Raw genomic sequence first — 18943 nt, forward strand, 5'->3', positions numbered from 1 at the left:
AGCCTCCAGGGGATCAGCCACTCCTCCCAGTTTGGTGTCATCAGCGAACTTGCTGAGGGTCCGCTCTGTCCCCTCGGCCAGGTCATTGATGAATAAATTGAACAAGACCGGGCTGAGTACTGAGCCCTGGGGAACTCCACCAGCTACCGGCCTCCAACCAGACGCTGCCCCGCCGATCCCAAACCTCTGAGCCCTCTCGTTCAGCCAGTTCCCAATCCACCTCACTGTCCACTCATCCAACCCACACTTCCTGAGCTTCCCTATGAGGATGTTACGGGAGACGGTGTCAAAAGCCTTGCTGAAGTCAAGGTAGACACCACCCACTGCTCTCCCTCTGCTCCCCATCGCTGCAGCAGCGATACGGAAGGTAATGTTTTTGTAGCCTCCCAAACCTTTCATTTCAAGCCCAAATGAAGAAAGAAGAAGACTCCCGAGTATCAAAATCGAGCTCGCTACGAAGCGACCTCGCCACGTGGTCTTGTACGCGAGAGAAGCGGCGAAAGAGGAGGTGCCACCCATCTAAACAGAGGTAGTTTCAAAATGATTCTGCTCTCCACAAAAACAGCTTCAGAGCAAAGACGTTTTCTCAAAACATTTCCACTCGTCAAAAAAAATAAATAAAGTAAAATAAAGAAAAATTCTTTCCACTGAAAACACAGGAGTTGTTTCTCTTGGCTCCAACCCCCTCCCAATGAGATACTGCGTCGGTAGAACCTGCGCTGAGTTGTAATCCTTTCGTCCTGGAGGTTTCTCGGTTTCCTAACCCCAAGTCCGAGCTCGTTACTGCCAAGCCAGTGCCCTTAGGCTGAGTCAAAATCAGGCAAAATCAGGTGTCTGACTGCACAGCCTGCTCCTGGCGCCAGGGCCCACGCTCAGAGGTGTTCGTTGTCTTCGAGTGCGGACAGAGGAATGGAAAAATACACAAAAAAAATTGTGTAAATACGACAACGATCCTCCGCTGCTTCTCGTTGCTGAGCTACGCCGAGGCTGAAGCTCTAGGGTTTGGAGCAATCGCCTCTTTACCTTGCGGGAATGAAGCTGATGAGATGTCGCAACCCTACCCCAAAAGGTACCGAAGTCAAAGCATCGGAAGATAATGAAGAAAAAGCGGCTCCATCCCCACCGAAGGGGTTCATGCCCCGAGCGCAGCTTTCACCCAGACACAAGAAATCCCCAGCAACGAACCCTTCAGCTCTGACCGCTCCGGGTTGCAGTTGACCAACCTGGCCAGCTTGACGTTGTCGCCGTCGTCTTTTCCCCACTGCCAATCCTTCCCGGGATCTACGGCAAAGTGCACGGGCAGCAGCTTGTGCTCCGAGTCCGTCAGGGGGATCACAGCTGCACGAGGGACAGAAAGCCCACTTTTAATGCCCAAAAGGACAAACCTTTCACGTTGGCAGCCGAGCTCTGAGCGCCCACCAGAATCAACATCTGCCGGCGTCATGCCAAATCACACAGTGACTGCCAACGCTTGGGATCATCGAATCGTCGTAGAAGGGGTGGGGTTGGGAGGGAGCCTCAGAGCTCATCCAGCGCCACCCCCCGCCACGGGCAGGGCCATCTCCCGCTGGATCAGGCTGCTCCCAGCCCTGGCCAACCTGACCTGGGACGGCCCCAGGGATGGGGCATCCACCACCTCTCTGGGCAGCCTGGGCCAGCGCCTCGCCGCCCTCAGCCCAACACATTTCTTCCTTCCATCTGGCCTGAATCTCCCCTCTCTCAGCTCAAACCCATCACCCCCTCCCCTATCGCACTGGCATCGTTCCCGTGGCCTCCTCTGGCCCCACTCCCCAGTCTTTCCCGCACTGGGGACCCCCAAGCTGGACACAAGGCCCCGGGGGTCTCAGCAGAGTGGAGCTGAGAGGGAGCATCCCCCCCTTGCCCTGCAGGCCCCGCTGCTGGTGACACAGCCCAGGGGACGCTTGGCTTTCTGGGCTGCCAGCACCCGCTGCCGGCTCCTGTCCCATTTGCCACCCGCCCGTACCCCCAAGTCCTCCTCCACAGGGCTGCTCTCAACGCTGTATCAATATAAATTGTGTTCATCGCCTACCTTGATCCTTCGTGGGTTCCTTCTGCTCCATGGATACCAGGGCAGAAAAATGGGCTTGGTCGTAAGCCAGTACCAAGGGAGAACGATGACATTTGCTGGCTGGGACTTCCAGGGGAAGATAGATCCCTCCAAAGGGGATAGGGGCAAAAGCTGGAAAGAAATCAGGGCAGTTGGTTTTCATAACAGGTTAAAGAGTTAGGACCTGTTTATACTGAAACTGCTCCAGAACAAGCTGTTTGCTTCGCTCAAGGTTTCGCCTGCAATTATCTGTTAGCTCGAGGGACACTAAAAAAAACCCCCACAACCCAAAATAGAAATCTATTTTACATCAGGAGGAACACAGATGCAAAACGAACCTGTATTTTCTATAAAAAAAACCAAACCCAAACCCTTCTTCACTCCTCCACAAGACAGCCTAGAATTTGCACGCAGAATGATGGCAATGGATTAATCTTTTGTGACAGGAAATTCAGCCTGCTAGTGGAAAATACGCCTCGCAGGGAACGGAATTTCCCCATCTCTACACACACGTGGGGGGGGGGGCAAAAGAGGAAGAAAAAAAAAAAAACCAACCCAACCCCAAAAAAACCCCATCACGCGGATGCTCCTAGAAATAGGCAGAGCTCAGAGCAGAGCAGCTCAGCACGCCCCGTGCTCTGCTCTCCCATCCAAGATCCGGCAAAAAGACCCTGGGAAAACGCGCAGCAACGAGGAAACACCCGGCCTGAGCGCGCCTAAGTCATAAAGGCTTCGAAAAGAGCGTGCGGGTCCCACCTTCTCCCCCCGAGTCTCGCAGCATCGTGTCTGCCACCACCACTATGGGTCTCTTCAACACGTGGGCGAGGACGAAAACGTGGAACTCCTCCAGGCTCTCGTACACCGGCTCTTCGGAGCTTTCAACACTTTGGGAGATGAGAAGGAAATTCCTTTTCACTATTTGCGTATTGAATCGTTGCTTTTAAAACCAGGAAGGGGTCGTTACGGGCAGTCGGGTTAGGGCGGATCATGTCAACAGCATTAAGTCTGATCTCAGCTCTCGTTGGAGAGTTTTGCCCACAGATCCCCCCAAATGGGCTAGACAAGGGTTGTATCCGGGAAATACCGCGCTGCTCTGGGAGTCCCCTCTCTAAAGAGCCTCGCAAGCGGCGTTTGTTTGGGATGGCCGCCGCGATGAAGTGCCCTTGAAACACAGAGTGGGCGCTGCGGAAAAATCTTCAATCCTTGTTTATGACTCTCGTTTGGGAGCCATCAACAGGATGAATATGAGAGAAGATCGGTTTTCTGTTCAACATGCGTATTACCCCATGGAAGGGGTCGCATCGCATTTAAATAACGCTCTACGGACCTCTCGTTGCTCCTTGTGATCCTTCATCCTTCCCCTTAAAACCCTACGAGCGGGACCAAAGCAGCAATCCCCGGCCTTGTCCCTTGACCTGCCCTTGAGCATTATCCCCAGCCATACGTTAAAGGAAGATATCGCTCTGTTTTACATCTAGGCTCATCGGTTTTTAATTCAGCCCCCGCCACGTACCCTCCACAGCCGCCCCCGTTGGTGCCGTAGTGCACGCGAGGCTCGCTGGACGCCAGCTTGATCAGCTCGTTCCATTCCTTCTGCCACTCCTCTTCCGTGTAAACAAGACCAGACTGGAAAATGGCAAACAAAACCTCAAAATCTTCAAAGTCAATATTTTCCAATCTCTGCAGCACAGTTCTATACATGCAGCCACAACTCTTCTCTATGGATTTATGCAAAAATAATCAATGTGTTATGCAAATCAATACATTATGCACATTTCCAAATCTGTGTTCTCAAGCCGGCTGGAGAGATAATCTGCCTGAGAGGGAAGTTTGCCTTTTTGCGGGGTGGAAGTAAACATTTCAACCCACGGAATGAGAGGAAACCTTTACTCCTACACCAAATCCTTCCAGTGCTGAAGATAACAGAACCTACCAGTGAGAGACGGAGAATTGGACCAGCTAAAATACAGGTTGGCCTTTATTTTCCTTCGAAACACAAACTGGAGACACCACATCATAGAATCATGGAATGGTTTGGGTGGGAAGGGACCCCCAGAGGTCACCCAGCCCAACCCCCCTGCAGGAGCAGGGACACCTTGAACCACATCAGGTTGCTCACAGCCCCGGCCAACCTGGCCTGGAATGGTCCCAGGGATGGGGCCTCCACCCCCTCTCTGGGCAACCCCTGCCAGGGTTTCACCACCCTCACTGTCAAGAATTTCTTCCTTAGATCCAGTCTAAACCTACACCATCCAGAAACGTTCAAGAGTTGCTTTGATATTTCAACACCTGGTGAACCAACATTTTACTGGTGTTTCCTTACATTACGATTGCCAAACGTCCGTTCTGCAATCGCACCGCCCAAAATGGCGCTCCCCCGAGCAGGCGCAGCGAGGGGAACCCCCGCGGGGCACAGCCCCTTCCTCTAAAAGCTACTTGATAAAGCCTGCCTCAAGTATCCGACTGAGGAATTGCTCCTCTTCTCCTTAATGCAGCAGCTTTTCAAAGAGTTTACGGCGTGATCCCAGCATTGAAGCCAGATTCACCCCGAGGAAGGGGGGAAATACCTTAAAAAAACACAAGGCCGGGCAAAAAGCTAAGCTCAAGCCTGCTGTGTTTAAGGTCCTAAAGCTGAGGAACGCGACGGGAAGGGCAGCAGCCTCACCCTCCTCCTGCTCCTCCTCTCCCCGGCTCCATAATTGGAGCTCCAGCATCCAAACACAACATCCTCCGTCCTCAGAGCTGCCAAGAAAACCTTCAAGCCCTGCACCAGAAATAACCGACGGCACGTTCAGCTCCCCACTCGTTCAGGAAGGTATTCATTAAGCTTCTCTGCTCCCGGTGAAGTCATCAACACGAACTCTTTCATCGCTGAGCTAAAGCTTGTGAAGCAAAGCACGGGAGGAGAATGTTGCACCCAGGGCGGGTTGTGAAACTCCGAGCAACATCCAGCACCCTGGGCTGCTGCTTCCAGAGCTTATTTGGAAAGGAGGAGCTCGTAATCCTCGGCTTCCAGCCGACCGCTTCAGCGGGACCTGCAATTCCTGGACCGCTGCACCATCCACATCTGCTGCCAGGATCCTTCGGCTTGTGCCAAGGACGACGACCAGGGTGTGACGCTACGGCGTCCTACACCCTGAGTACGTTCAAGTCCTTTGAAGTTCTGCAAGTCACTGTCCTTTGCTGACAGCCAATTCAGGAGCACGCGGTTCAGGGAGATGCACAAAAGCATGTTTCTAATAGCAGTAAAATTGCAGAATCATGGAATTGTTTGGGTTGGAAAAGCCCTTTAAGACCCCCAAGCTCAACCGTTGCCCTAACCCTGCCATCCCACCACTGAAACCTGGCCCTCAGCACCTCATCTGCCCAGCTTTTAAATCCCCCCAGGGTGGGGATCGACCCCTTCCCTGGGCAGCCCCTTCCAGTGCCTGACAGCCCTTGGGGGAAGAAATTGTTCCCCATGGCCAACCTAACCCTGCCCTGGCACAACTTGAGGCCGTTGCCCCTCGTCCCATTGCCCGTTCCCAAGGAGAAGACCCCAACACCCGCCCGGCCCCCCCCTCACACGTGGTTGTAGGGAACAATGAGGGCTCCCCTCAGCCTCCTCTGCTCCAGGCTGAACCCCCCCAGCTCCCCCAGCCGCTCCCCAGCAGCCTGGGGCTCCAGACCCCTCCCCAGCTCCTCTGCCCTTCTCTGGACATGCTCCAACCCCTCCAGGTCCTTCAGGGAGGGAGGGGCCCAACTGTATCTCCAATCTCCAATGCTCCCTTGACTGCAAACAGGGAAATACAGATTTTTTTCAACCTGTCGAGATAGGAATCTCCACACCCTTCAAAAAACTAAAAAGGAAGCTGGCGAGCAAACAACATCCTTCAGCGTCAGGTGGAAACCAAAGGTCACGCCGTTCACAAAACCACCTCGACGCGGAGGGGCCGTCTCGCGCCACGCGGGATGTCTGCTAACTTTCCACCTTGACAAAGCCACGGCCCTGCTTTCGGAGGGGTGGGGGGCGGCTGCGTCACAGCACTGAAAAGCCTTTAATGGGGCAAGTCCATGAATTTGGTGGAGGAGTTTGCTCCATGGGGCGCGTCTCCCCAGTCTTTATTGGGGGAGAGACCTACGCCATGGCATTGCTTTTCTCTTAAAAGCCCAGCACGGCCATCGCGTCCAGCAACGATGCCTGAGGGTGATGTGTGTCTTCCCATAAATACTGGACTCAACACGGTTCTAATGAAGAGTTTTCCTACCTGGCAATAAAGAGAATTCTGCCACAGATTAGACTAAAGGATACGTCTCATCGTGGCACAGTCAAGTACCCCAAGCCAGGGAGCTGCCCAAAATTCAAGACCAACTTTATGATGACAGGAAGCACCTCCCAGACCCACGGGATATTTCATCGGGACTTTCCCCTCCTCAGAAGAGGATGGCGTCCGGTCTGGTTCCTACCTCCTTGTTCTGCTGCGTTTGCTGCCAACGCCACCTCCGCTTCAGGGCTTCCCTTTCCACGCCTTTATCCATCAAGGTGTAAAGGGATTTGCGAAGCATCAGATCTCTGTCGTGGAAACCCCACATACCTGCACGGGGGGAACATAGAAAGAGCAGCAGAGGATTAGCAGGAGCTGGCATCGCCCCATCGATCTGCTGGGGTCCTACGGCCTGCCACGAAGGAGGGGAAGCGGGCAAATTGGGAAACTGAGGCAGAGAAACACCCGTTTCTCAATCTAAATAACAAAATTCCAGGTTCAAAGCCTGCGTTTTCCTCCTGCAGCGAGTTTGCAGGCAGCTGAACGGAGACGCCGCCACCTCTGCTTTCACCTCTAAGGCACCTCACAGACGCAGCAAAATATTTGTTCGCAAAAATCAGAGGCTCCGTTAGATTAACATCTGACGGGAAAACGAGACTGGGTGAAACGAGGCCGCGGTTTCGCCGTCTCTGAAATACAAATACGAAGGAAATGCACAACCCCGCCGGTTTAAAAAAGCCTGGAAACCTCAGAAAATTTACTGCGATTGCTCTTGACAAGACGAAGTCAAAGCCGGGCCCTTGGAACCTCAACGTGCAAGGGTAGGGAAGGGGCGGCTCCGCTGTTTCACGTTTCCTTCAGAAATAGAGGAAAACTCGCCAGACGGAAGGGGAGAGCTATTTTAGAAGCGCACAAGCTATCGGCAGCCCGTTCCCTTCAACCCATTCCTCTCCCGCAGAGCCTGAGCGCCGCACACCCACTGCCGCGGCAGGCGGGATGAGCAGCAGCATCCCGGTTTCTCATGGGAATGGATGGGAAACACTCGGTCCTGCTCCCAAAGGATGGGGCTGGGCTCTCCTCCCAGCATGGCCACCTCCCCAGTCTCAGCCAGAGAAGGGAGGCGGCACCGGCACGACGCACGTTCCCGGGTCGGAAGCGAACCAGTTTGTTATTTCGCCTGCTGTAGATTAAGTCGAGCTCTTACCCAGGGAGGCAGCATGGAGCAGGCAGTTCCCATCGCCCGTGGTGGCCAGGGGAAGCAGCCTTTGGCAACTGGGATCCACGTTCGCCCACCAGTTCAGACGACCTGTGGGAATACGAGAGAGCGTGAAAACGGGGCCGGTTGGACAGCGTGGGACTGGCGTGGGCGTCCCTCCCTCCAAAAAACACAGCCGTGGACGGGAACCTGCTCAATTTGCAGGGGAACAGCCAGAGATGAGGAGTGTTAGACCCATCCCGTGGCTGGAGGAAGGAAGGAGTTGAGATGGTAAATAAAGCACCAGAAAGGGGAGACTGCAGCTATGACAGCTTCGTGGGGACGCAGGGCAACAGCCAGGCTGAGGAAATACAAATTGGAATTAAAACTGAAATTAGGAGCCAGCCCAGCCAGGACTTGAACCCAGCCCAGCGCTCTCCTCCTATCCACCTCTCCCCCCACCCTACTTATTCCCCCCAAAAACCGTAAGTGCCCATCACAAATGGTGCCCAACACCTTTCCCAGTTCACAACCACTTGTCATTTCTTCCCGTAACCAAATCCTTCCTATCGAAACCACCTCGCCCCGGCCATTTTTCCCCTGCTCACTGGTTTAGGGAGAGCACTCGGGAACTTTTGCTGATCCCAGCAGCTTTAGCGATGAAAACGCAAGCTGACGGTGCTTTACGCCGTTTAAAAATAGCAGCCGGTGGGTAATAGAAGGCACCCGTCGTAATTCAAGTTAAGAGCATCTAAAAATAGAAGCTAGGAAAAAAATTAACATCCAGGCCGCAGCCGAGTGCGGCGCGACGGCGGGGTTAAATGTTTGTCAAGGAAACGACGTTGGGCTGGAGGACTTTGAACTCCCAAGCCTGCCCGCGTCTCGTTCTGCCGTGCCCTCGAAAACAGGCGCTGCCTCCCTTGGCTGCGACTTTTTCCGGTAGCTCTTCCGCAGCCCGTCCCGTGCAGCAGGCGGTTTTTTGGCTAGCAGACGCCCTTCAGGCTCCCAACGTTTTAAATCACTCCTGCAGAAAACCGGCCCTTCCCCAGCATTTCCTAACAAACCTCTCCCTGCTCCCGAGCACGGTCCCTGCCGGAGACCCCGGCTCTCAAGCACAGGATTTCTTGAGGCTGTTGGCACAACCTCGGCTGCAGGGGAGCTTAAATACAGAAACCTTGGGTTTAAATACAGAAACCTTGGGTTTAAAACACCGATAAACACAGGAAAACATAAAAACGCGGCGCGAACCGCACCGCCGGGTGGGTGATTCCTTTTCTCAGCATGGGGAGAGGAACCCGTCGGAGTTGAGAAGCGTTTAGTACCCAGCCTGGGGACAACAGCTCCGCTCGGAAAAGCCGCCTATTTTCCCTCAATATAGCTCCTGGCACGGCGAAGTCGCAAGCCTGCGCCAAGTGGCGCGGGGCCAGCAGAACAAAGCGAGCAGCAAAACAGCGCCTGGCAAAAGCAAACCCAAACGCAAAGCTACTGCGGGCAGCGCCGAGCTGCCGGGGGTTTGGGTTTTTGGGGGTTTTTTTTGATTTTTTTAATCCATTTCACAGCGCTCCTGGAGAATTTGCCGCTCGGTTCGACGGCCGGGGGGAGTCAGGGGAGGTTGCATCTCTGGTTGGAGGTTGTGCAACTCCTCGTCGAGCCCGATCCGGAGGGGACACGCCTTGGGGAGGCATCGCTGTTGGCGGCGTGCGGTCAGGCCGTGGCGCGCGCGTCCCCGGCGGGGCAGGCAGAGTAATTTGTACGGATTTCCAGTTACGCAAGAGAAGTCATCTCGAAAGAAACCGCATTCCCCAAACCCTTCTCTGAACGTTTTGCTCCCGTCGAGGTGGCGCGAAGGCAAAGAGGCCCCCTAGAAGTATTTAAAACAAGGTAGTCCTGGGTGGGCGGTTATTAGGAGCAAGCCCCAAAAGCTCGATGAGGAAGAGAACTGGATTCAAGAGCAGGAGGGGTCTTCCCGCAGCCGTCGCTCGAGCGGCGAGGTGGGCACCAGCTCTTCTGTGCGTCTGAAGAAGTCCACCGGCGTTGAGAGGCTTCCTCTGCATCCAGCACTGTGACTCTTACAGCGGTTTTGCCTCGCTGCTGGTTTTGCTGGAGAGTGTTGGTTTGTCCCATGTCCCAGCAGAGATGGGGAACCTGCGCACCGAGGCGTTAGGTTTGGAGAAATGCTGTTGTTTCTTTTAACAGAGACCACCTAAATAGGTCACAGGAATAGGAAGGAACAAAGACGGTGCTTCTGTGCTTCTCCCAGCCCGATGACGAGGATCGACTCATCGGGAAACCCAACGGCTCCCCTAAGGCTACCGGGGAAGCCAGTGGCGTCATTACAAGGCCATCCTCTCTGTGTGACGGAGGCAGCGTTCCCAGGGGTGACCTGGCCTCGTGCTCCTGGGGCTGATGTGACAGAGCCAACACGAGCGCCTACCGTGACCTCTGTGCGGTGACTGCGGACCGCTGGGGGTTTATCCCCCCCCGGCTAAATCACTGGTGGAGGTGAAGGAGCAGGATCAGCACCTAGAAGTGGGCTAAAAAAAAAAAAAGAGACCGAAAAAGGAGAGCAGCTAGAAAAAGCAGCATCGACACGGAGGCAAGCTCCTTCCGTCCATCTAAAATGAGATAACTCATCTGTAGACTCCTTACCCAATCCAGAATTTATCTCTTGGAGGAAAACACCACCTGCAGAAAACATTTCTGTGTTGGGATCTGGCAGCAACTAGCACTTGCTTGAGTGCATTTACACATCGGTAGCTACGCGCTCCCGCGTTTCGGGAGTGATGGGAATTGAAGACTTCCAACCAGCCCTGCTATCGCTCCGCCTGCCGAAACGATGCAACGCGCATCTCGCTGAGAGCTCGGGCATCCTCCGCCCGGCAGCCGGGGACATCTCCCTCCGCAGCACAGGCTCAGCCTCCCGGCCACGCTGCCGAGGATGACAGTGGAGGGGCCGAAGGCATCGCAGCAGCGATCCGGCAGAGCCCAGCGCCCAACTTCTGAGAACGTTCTCCCATCCTTTTGAAGCAAGGCAGACCCAGATGTGAGCTCATCGCTCCTGCTACGGGAACCAGCTCAGCCAATGACTTATGGGCGAAAATATTTGCAAGTCAGATGCTGGGCAGGGAAGACGGAGGGGGGTACGTGTGCGCACGTGCCTCTGCTCAGGCACGGGCTAAACCCAGCCTGAAAAGCTTCTCAAACCTGGGTGATGCACTACTGAGGCGCCCATTTCTTTGATTGCCCGCTCCAAGACGCGGGACATTTACCCCCCAAGAACGAGGAACCCGTTTGCTGCTCCTTCGGCACCATTCCTGCGGCGAAGCAAGCACGCCGATCTCCTAACTCAGGAGTTTTTAATAGCCTACCTACAGATGTTTATTGAATCGTAGTCCGAAGTGCGAAGCAGGAGGTGTCGTGCCAATGCACTGGGGGATTTTTGAAGGCGTGCTTGGCACCGTGTCCCTGGCCCCAGGGAGAAAGCCTGACCTCGGGGCCAGGGCAAAGCCATCAAACCCAGGGGTTTCTTTCAGTTCTTCCTGGCTTTTTCTTTTCCAGTAGCCTTGGGCAAGGCACCGTCAACTGCTCCTCCGTGTGTGCAACGAGAAAAACCCACTCTGGCTCTTCAAAATGTAGGGCAAGGCTTGATCCATGTAGGTTTGTAACGAAGAACGCTAAGGTTGCAGCAAGGGCCAAGTTTTCAGCTCTGCCAAGACCTTTTCATACAACTCTGAGCACGTTAAAAGCTTTCCAAGAGGACGTCATTACAATTTACAGCCACTTTAAAGTGTGCTTACTCTGCTCACGGTGGTGTAAAGGGATCTCTGGATAGAAGGAGAAGAGCATCTGAGCATTTATGAGTCTATAAAAGTCTTTGTTTAATCCCCTAAGGCCAGCACACACTAAACTAATAACGGGAGTCACCGCAGATCACAGCTCCGTGCCCAAAACCCCGCTTTGAATTGAGCTTGGGATATTTTATATATGCAGTGCAGCCCTTTATTAAAGATAAAGGCCCATTTCAAACCAACCCACGTGGCTAACTGCGGATCCGCTTTGAGTCTTCCAAAGAGACTGTCTGAAAATCAATTACTTGAAGGCTGACGCCGCCTCGGCACGCCAGGAAGCAGCCGGGTGTAAAAGCACCACCGCCCCTAGCTCCCTCACGCAGAGCTTGTGCCGAAACACAGCAACCCAATACCCCCCGCCTCCCCTCCGATGTGGGTCAGCGCCTTTTATTTGCATTGGACACGACAGCTCTGCCGCCACCGGACGGCAACGCTGCCGTAACGGGATCGCTTGGATCGAGTGTTCATTTCCAAAACATGAGAATATTTGTTACAGGAAGACTCGAGCAGGAGAGGGCTAAAATTTGAGGCTAAGAATCTATGTTACCTCTGAAGGAATGGTTTTGTAGGTGTGCGCATCGGTGAGAGAAACAAAGGGGAGGTGGGAAGGTCTCGCCCAGTCTCCTTCCACCCCCACCCCATGGAAGCTGTCCTGGTAACTGGTATCAGCACAGAGGTCCCATTCATTCACCAGCTAAACAACACGTACAAATATCTCAAGGGTGGGGGTCACCAAGACAGAGCCAGACTCTTTCCAGTGGTGCCCAGTGCCAGGACAAGGGGCAATGGGCACAACCTGAAGCAGAAGAGGTTCCAGTTGAACAGGAGGAAGAACTTGTTGACTGTGAGGGTGCCCGAGCCCTGGCCCAGGCTGCCCAGGGGGGCTGTGGAGTCTCCTTCTCTGGAGATCTTCAACCCCCGCCTGGACGCTGTCCTGTGTCCCCTGCTCTGGGTGAGCCTGCTTGGGCAGGGGGGTGGCACTGGGGGAGCTCCCGAGGTCCCGTCCAACCCTTCCCGTTCTGGGATTTTGTAAACCTTATTTACAGATCACCTCACAACTATTCAGGAGGAAAACAGCAGCTTGGAAAACAAATCCATCTGCGCTCCTACGGTGGTTCCCTCTCCAGGCACACAAAGCCAGCAGACGAGTTTTCCTGCACGCAAGCAGCGTATAAAACTCCTCGTCAACCCCAACGCGTGTAATCGCTTCTAATGCTCGCCAGCGGGGACAAGCTCCTGGTCGTGTTACGCAGGAATTTCTTTTCCCCTCCCTTCTCTCTGTAAGATGGGCTGGTGCCGGGCGCAGGGAAGCTCAGGGGCTGAGATAATGCGACTTCTTTTTTTGAGCGCTACCACGCGCGAGCGATGACGACATCGCCGATTTATTTACGTTGGGTGTCTGCGGGCAAAGCGCAACAGTCTCTTACTCACCTCTTGCGCCGCGCTATAAAAAGGGATGAACTAACACCCATGGGGACACACGTCCTCGCAATGCGCTCACTTCTCTGCGGCCTCGGGCTCGTTCCCGTTGGTACCGCTGCAAAACCGCCACGCCGTGGTAGGGTTAAAAAAAAAAAAAAAATAAAGCACTCCCCAGCCTGCTCCAGCGCCACCAGCATCGACTGCTCGATGAGGTCTCGCTCGATGAAGCTGCGGAAGTCCTCGGTGTACACGGTGAGGTCGGGCAGCTGGAAGGTGCAGATGGGCATCTCCAGCAGATGCTCGCTGCTGCCGTTGCTGGAGACGTGGGACCGGGCCAGGGAGACGATGGTCGAGCTGGCGTGGGAGATGCCTCGGGACAGGCGTTTTTCTGAGAATAAAAGGAAGATGAAAAAAACCCGGGAATGGTGCGGAAGCAGCAACGCTCGCAGAAGCGATTACTAAACCGCTGCCTTCAGCGAGTACTTTTCGGCTGCAAGCGGCTGGATTGCTCCAGCATATAAATATTGCAGGCAGCAGAAAGAAAGATTTAATTGATCCGTGCCATTTTTGTGACTCTGCTGTCTGGAAGGCACCGACGACACTGACCTTGCACGATATCATCCTGCCGGCTGGAGCGGCGGTCGCCCGGGACGGGCCGCCTCTTTTTCGGGGGGTTTGTAGCTGCGTCCTTCGTTGAAGGAATGGGGTAGGTTGCCGGCGTGCACTTGCCTTAGCTGTTCAAAGTCACTCAGGGCTGCGCTCAGATCCCAGTTCTTGCCTGGATGGGAAGGTATCAATAGCGGTCAGCATCACACGAGAAAGAAATCAAGGCAGTTCCTAAAAACACCCACATTAGTAACTAAAAATTGGGCGGTTTCGTGGGAAGCATGAAAGCTGTCTAGCAGAAGCACGGAGGAAAGCGGGGTGCAGCACCCCTCGCCCAGCTGGGCTCTGTATTGCTGTCCAGGATTTGCATTTCTGGAAGAGACAGAACCATGAACCCCAAGTGCCCAGCAGGTGCTGGCTCTACTTGATGATCTTAAAGGTCTTTTTTGCAACCAAAGTGATTCTATGATTCTACTGCCAGGGGTGATGGGGATGGTTTACACCTCATGGGCTCAGACACGTCTGGAGCTTGGAGGGAGCCATGGCTCTTGGATGCTGGACATCCGCAAGACCCAAACAAAGGTCCAAAGACCTCAAATTGTCATAGAATCACAGAAGGGTTGGGAGCCTCAGAGCTCATCCAGCGCCACCCCCCGCCACGGGCAGGGCCATCTCCTGCTGGATCAGGCTGCTCCCAACCTTGGCCAACCTGACCTGGGATGGCCCCAGGGATGGGGCATCCACCACCTCTCTGGGCAGCCCGGGCCAGCGCCTCGCTGCCCCCAGCCCAACACATTTCTTCTTAATATCTGGTCCAAGATATAATTTTGCCAGAACAAGATTCCTGGCTGTAAAACGAAGAAGGGCAGGGTCACCATAATAGCGTACGCTGAGCCCAGCGCATGGGACCCGCGTTTATAAACACAATTTTGCCTTGAGGAAAGGGCAATGGAAGGTCATGTCCACCAACATCTATAGAATAGAGAGCGGCCAATGGCTTCAGGTCACACCAAGAGCTTTGTTCTACCACGCTCCCACTGCCGTGAAGCCAACGCATGGCGACGCAGGCTCCGCTTTGCTGACAAAGTTAGCCTCCGGTTCTCTTTACCCCCCGACCCTGGCATCGCAGGGTAACGCTCGAGCGAAACCACGCAGCCTGGAAAGCTGGCGATTTGCAACGCGACGTTTTAAATCTCTGTGCACGGTTGAGGAGGCAGCCACCCAACTCTTTTCGAGCTGACACCCAAAATAGAGAAGGAAGCTGGGGGCCAGCCGGGCTAGGAGAAACGCGATAGATAATCAATCCGCTGAAGTCTTCCGTATGTGATAAATCAACCTTTTAGAAGCCACCATCTTCCAGAGGCAGGAACACAAAGCAAACCCAAAGATCCACCACATGGCTCGCGTGTCAGAAAACCGTGATTTTTTTTTTTTTTTTTTTTTTTTTTTTTTTTTTATCAGCACTGTTAATCCAGGCTCCTAAATTAGCAAGTTAGCAGACACGGCAGAACGCAAGCTGGCTTTTATATATAGCAACTCCGCTACAGGAAAGCTATAAACGGTGAATCGGTTTGTATGACAGCTCACGGGCTATAAAAGAAGTCATTATGTCTAATTCCCCAGAGGAAACACGCTCCTCAAGTATTTAAATTCTTTTGAGAGACGTAATTCGCAGCAGTTAACGATTGACTCCAAACGGAGAGTTATTTTCAGCTTTACCTCTTGAGTCAAGGGGATTTTTTTTCCAAGTGAAATAATGAATCAGTATCAAGGAACGAGAGTGACCCATCAGATTCAAATTAAAATTTGCCATCTCATCGCTACTTGCTCTAAGAGGTCAGCGACAGGCGGACACGCTAGCGACACTGACCCATGGCAGCCGCGTTTCCCAAGCATCCTCACCAACGGCCGCTTCAAGAGGCTGGAAAAAGAACAAACCCTAAACTTTGGAAGCTCTACGCGAAGGGGTGGCAGCCGGCAGGGCTCGTAAATCCCAGCGGAAGGAGCTAAGCCAGGCATGGGCAAGCACCTGGCAAGGCTGACTGTGATGGACTCGGCACGACGCTGCTTTTCGGCAAGCGTGAGCGAGGCGTTCGGGGAAGCTTTTGCACAGAGCAGGTTTGCCTGGTGCTTGGAGGAGATAAGGGAGGTTCCCTCCTCCGGCAGGAAAAGCGGTGGCTCCTGGGGACGCCACGAGCCAGGAGTTCAACCGCGGAGAGACCTGCAGCCCAGCTTCTCATTGCCGGAACATGGGACGACGTCAAAGAGCAGAACCTGAATCATTTTGCCAATGTTACCCCAGTTCTTTCGCCTCGTTGTACGCTGCAACCCTCTGCTGTCGGGCCGACGGGTTTCCAGCGGTGCTGGAGAAGCCCAAGGTGCAGGAGACCCACCGGGGCCACCAGCCTGGGACTTGGCTTGACGCGTGCACGAACCTCGAAGCCAGGAAACACAACTTAAATTGCTCCCATCGCCCTCCAACTTCGCATCTGAATAACTCACCTCATACAGCTATTTCATCTGACTGCTTTTGCCTATACCCCCCCAAAAAAAGAAGAATCTCCGTGTCTTCCCTCATTTCCTCCCCCTCTTGGAGCTGTCACCTCCAACTGAGGTTGCAGGAGAAACAGCGGCGACTCAGCGGCACGTCACGAAGACGAGCTAAAACTCCCGTCGTCAAAATACATCAACCCACGCGCCGAGCGGGAGACGGGGAGTTTGAAGGAGTATCTGCTTTAACCTTTCCTGTCCCAAGCCTAAATACTTCTTCCCAAAGAGAACATTTGAAATCCTGACATAAAAAAACCAACCTAAACCCAGGAGCCAACACATAAACAACACCGCAAACCCCACAACTTGCCAGGCTTCCGCTGAGATGATGCCCGGCCATGAAAATTAAAGGCTGAAACCCTGAGCCCAGCAAAGCTAATGGGAGCTGGGAAGGGGAAAAAGCTACGAATCGATGCAGCGAGCGCCGAGGAGTGCTAGAGCTGGAGCAAATTGCCTAAAACCACAGATTATAGCAGCAATTTCAGGGCTTTGAATTCATTCCTGCCCGAGCACCCAGAGCGGCAGCAGCCGGGGAGCGGGTGCAGATGCTGGAGGAGCCTCAGCCGGTCCCAGGCCCCAGGAAGAACAGAAATGAGCTGAATCACACCCGAAAAGGGACGATAGAATCACAGAATGGCAAGGGTTGGAAGAGACCTCGGGAGATCATCTAGTCCAACCCCCCTGCTAAAGCAGGCTCTCCTAGAGCATTCTACACAGGACTTCATCCAGGCGGGCCTTGAATATCTCCAGAGAAGGAGACTCCACAACCTCCCTGGGCAGCCTGTTCCAGTGCTCTGTCACCCTTAAATAGGGAGAAACACAGCGAGGACAGCCCTGTGGTTAATCACGTACAAACCACCCCGTTCCTCCTGCAATGTTTCTGTCCTCCAGCCTTACAGCCCGCGCCGGTATTTACTCACCATCTTCTGCCAACGTTAACCCAAAGGCAAGGCGAGCTGGCGAGCTTCCAGCCCCCAAATTAAGACCTGGTGTCCGTTCCCCTCCACCCTTCCCGTCGCTGTAAGCGCAGGCTGAAAAAAATTCCCCGCGGCCTTCACCTGAACGCGGTCGCTCATGAGCAGCTTCCCCACCTTACGGAGTTCTTGACACGGCCAACGTTACGCCGTATTTTAGGCCAAATACACGTGCGTGTAGAAAGCTGCCAGCGCGGCGCGCCGAGGCTCTTGAGGGCTGGCGTGCCCGTTTGAAAGGAAACTCAGCGCCGCTGCCGCTTGCATTCAACTCCCGAGCATCTCGGCGCTCTCCATCGCCTCAAACCGCCCGATCCTGCTCGGTAGAGGTCGTGGGCACCGACGGAACAGCAATTTTGCTCAGCAGAATCCAACCACCCTCACGAGCAGAACAAGATGTACCAGTAAAAGCAGGGGTTTGCCTATGTAATTACCCCTGTGTTGCTTTCAAAACACAGGCAGCCTTCACCTAGGGCTACTCCTTCAAGCCTTCCGAAGGCATCGCTGCTATAAAGACAAAATAATCCCGAAGTTTTCCCCACTCGCGGTGGACAGCTCGTGTGAACGGAGAGGACGGACGAAGGGAAACCGCGCTGCGGGTCGATGCCTTCTCCTTCCCAGCGTTTGAAATTCATTACCTGATGGCCATGTAACAAGAAACCGAGGCAGAATTTCACCGGTCGCGCTGCCGAGGACACGATTTTAATATCTCCAGCATCGCACCCACCACCCCCCGGGGGTCTGGCCAGCGGCTCCCTACCCCTCTCGCAACCCCTTTTTCCCTACCAGCCCCCCCGTCAGCCACTGCCCGCCTCTTCCCTTCTTCGATTCCCAATTTTCTTTACCTTCGAGCAGGTCTCTGGCCAGTCCTGGCTCTGCCCCCGTTGAGCGAACAAAATCCGACAGGACGATGTCCATAGCCGAGGTCGTGCGCTCATGGGTTCCTCCCGGCAGCTGGGGTCGGCGGCGCCCGGATCAGCACCTCGGCATCAATCTAGGAACGAGACCAACAACAGGCGCAGCTCGCATTACAGAGTATAAAATATTGTGCTTTGGGACTGCGCTTGAACAAACTGAAAACAAAACACAACTTGTGCCGCTTGCTCCCCGCAAGCCATCGGGCTGCAACGCCTCTGCTAACGACGGGCACGGCGAGGGCTCAGCAAATTCAGGAAAAAAACCCAATTTTCATTTCCGAGGCGGTGGAGCTTTTCTTTCCCAACCCATGGACAAGCAGCCAGGAGAATAAACGACTTTGCAGAAAGTTTCTCTTTAATATTTGCAGAGAGCTCAGCATCCCTGCCCTCCCCGGGGCAGGCAGGGCCCCTCCGAGCACCCCAGTTGTGCGCAGGGAAAATAAAAGCAAGCCCGAAATGCTGTAATTAGTGGAAGTTGACGATGCAAAACAACCCCAAAAAGCCCTTTTCAGGCAAGAAGAAAAAAATTAAAAGTCCTCTAAAATAAACGCACCAGCGCGGGTCGCCTACCCAGAAGGGAGCATTAGGTAAAGCTGAAGTTTTAGCAGGTCCGAAGGCTCGGAAAGGCGCAAAATCCTGATTTTCCACATTCCTCGAGGCCGAAGCGGAGAGCGGGGCGCATCTGCAGGAGTTTGGACCCGGCAAAAGGCTCCATGGGATTTTTTTTTTTTTGGTTTGTGGTTAACGGGTTCTGATAAAAATTCTCCTGCCAGGGGAGAGAAACTGTTGGGAAAAAATTCATCCGGAGCTGAAAACTGGGCATGGGAAGAAGCGGGGGGAAAACTGGGGTCAGGCTGATTGAGGGAGGTGTTGCTGTACTGAGAGTAGGAGAGGGAATTCCAGGATTGCATGGAGGATGGGCAAACCTGTGCCTTAAAATCCAGCTCGTTCCAGGATTATTCCTAAAGATGGGCAGAATTCCCTGAGGCCTTAAAAATGTCTCGTTCCAGGATTATTCCTAAAGAGAACGGGCAGAATTCCCTGGGGCCTTAAAAACCGGCTCATTCCAGGATAATCCCTAAAGATGATGGGCAGAATTCCCTGGGGCCTTAAAAATGTCTC

The 18943-nt window shown here is 54.0% G+C and overlaps 1 protein-coding gene across 1 annotated transcript in view; it reads right to left on the bottom strand.

Annotated features, from left to right (window-relative positions):
- Positions 1-17894, bottom strand: part of OTUD7B (OTU deubiquitinase 7B) — a 21804-nt gene extending 3910 nt beyond the window's left edge. Inside the window, 10 exon segments of the mRNA XM_035896914.1 lie at positions 1224-1338; positions 2051-2200; positions 2825-2952; positions 3582-3694; positions 6515-6642; positions 7517-7618; positions 12950-13165; positions 13384-13405; positions 13407-13555; positions 17750-17894. Of these exon segments, the coding sequence (XP_035752807.1) occupies positions 1224-1338; positions 2051-2200; positions 2825-2952; positions 3582-3694; positions 6515-6642; positions 7517-7618; positions 12950-13165; positions 13384-13405; positions 13407-13555; positions 17750-17822 (1196 nt within the window). The 5' untranslated portion in view covers positions 17823-17894.
- Positions 17895-18943: the final 1049 nt, after the last annotated feature.

This window comes from Egretta garzetta, unplaced genomic scaffold, assembly GCF_000687185.1.
Source record: "Egretta garzetta isolate BGI_Z169 unplaced genomic scaffold, ASM68718v1 scaffold1136, whole genome shotgun sequence".
Lineage (NCBI taxonomy): Eukaryota > Metazoa > Chordata > Aves > Pelecaniformes > Ardeidae > Egretta > Egretta garzetta.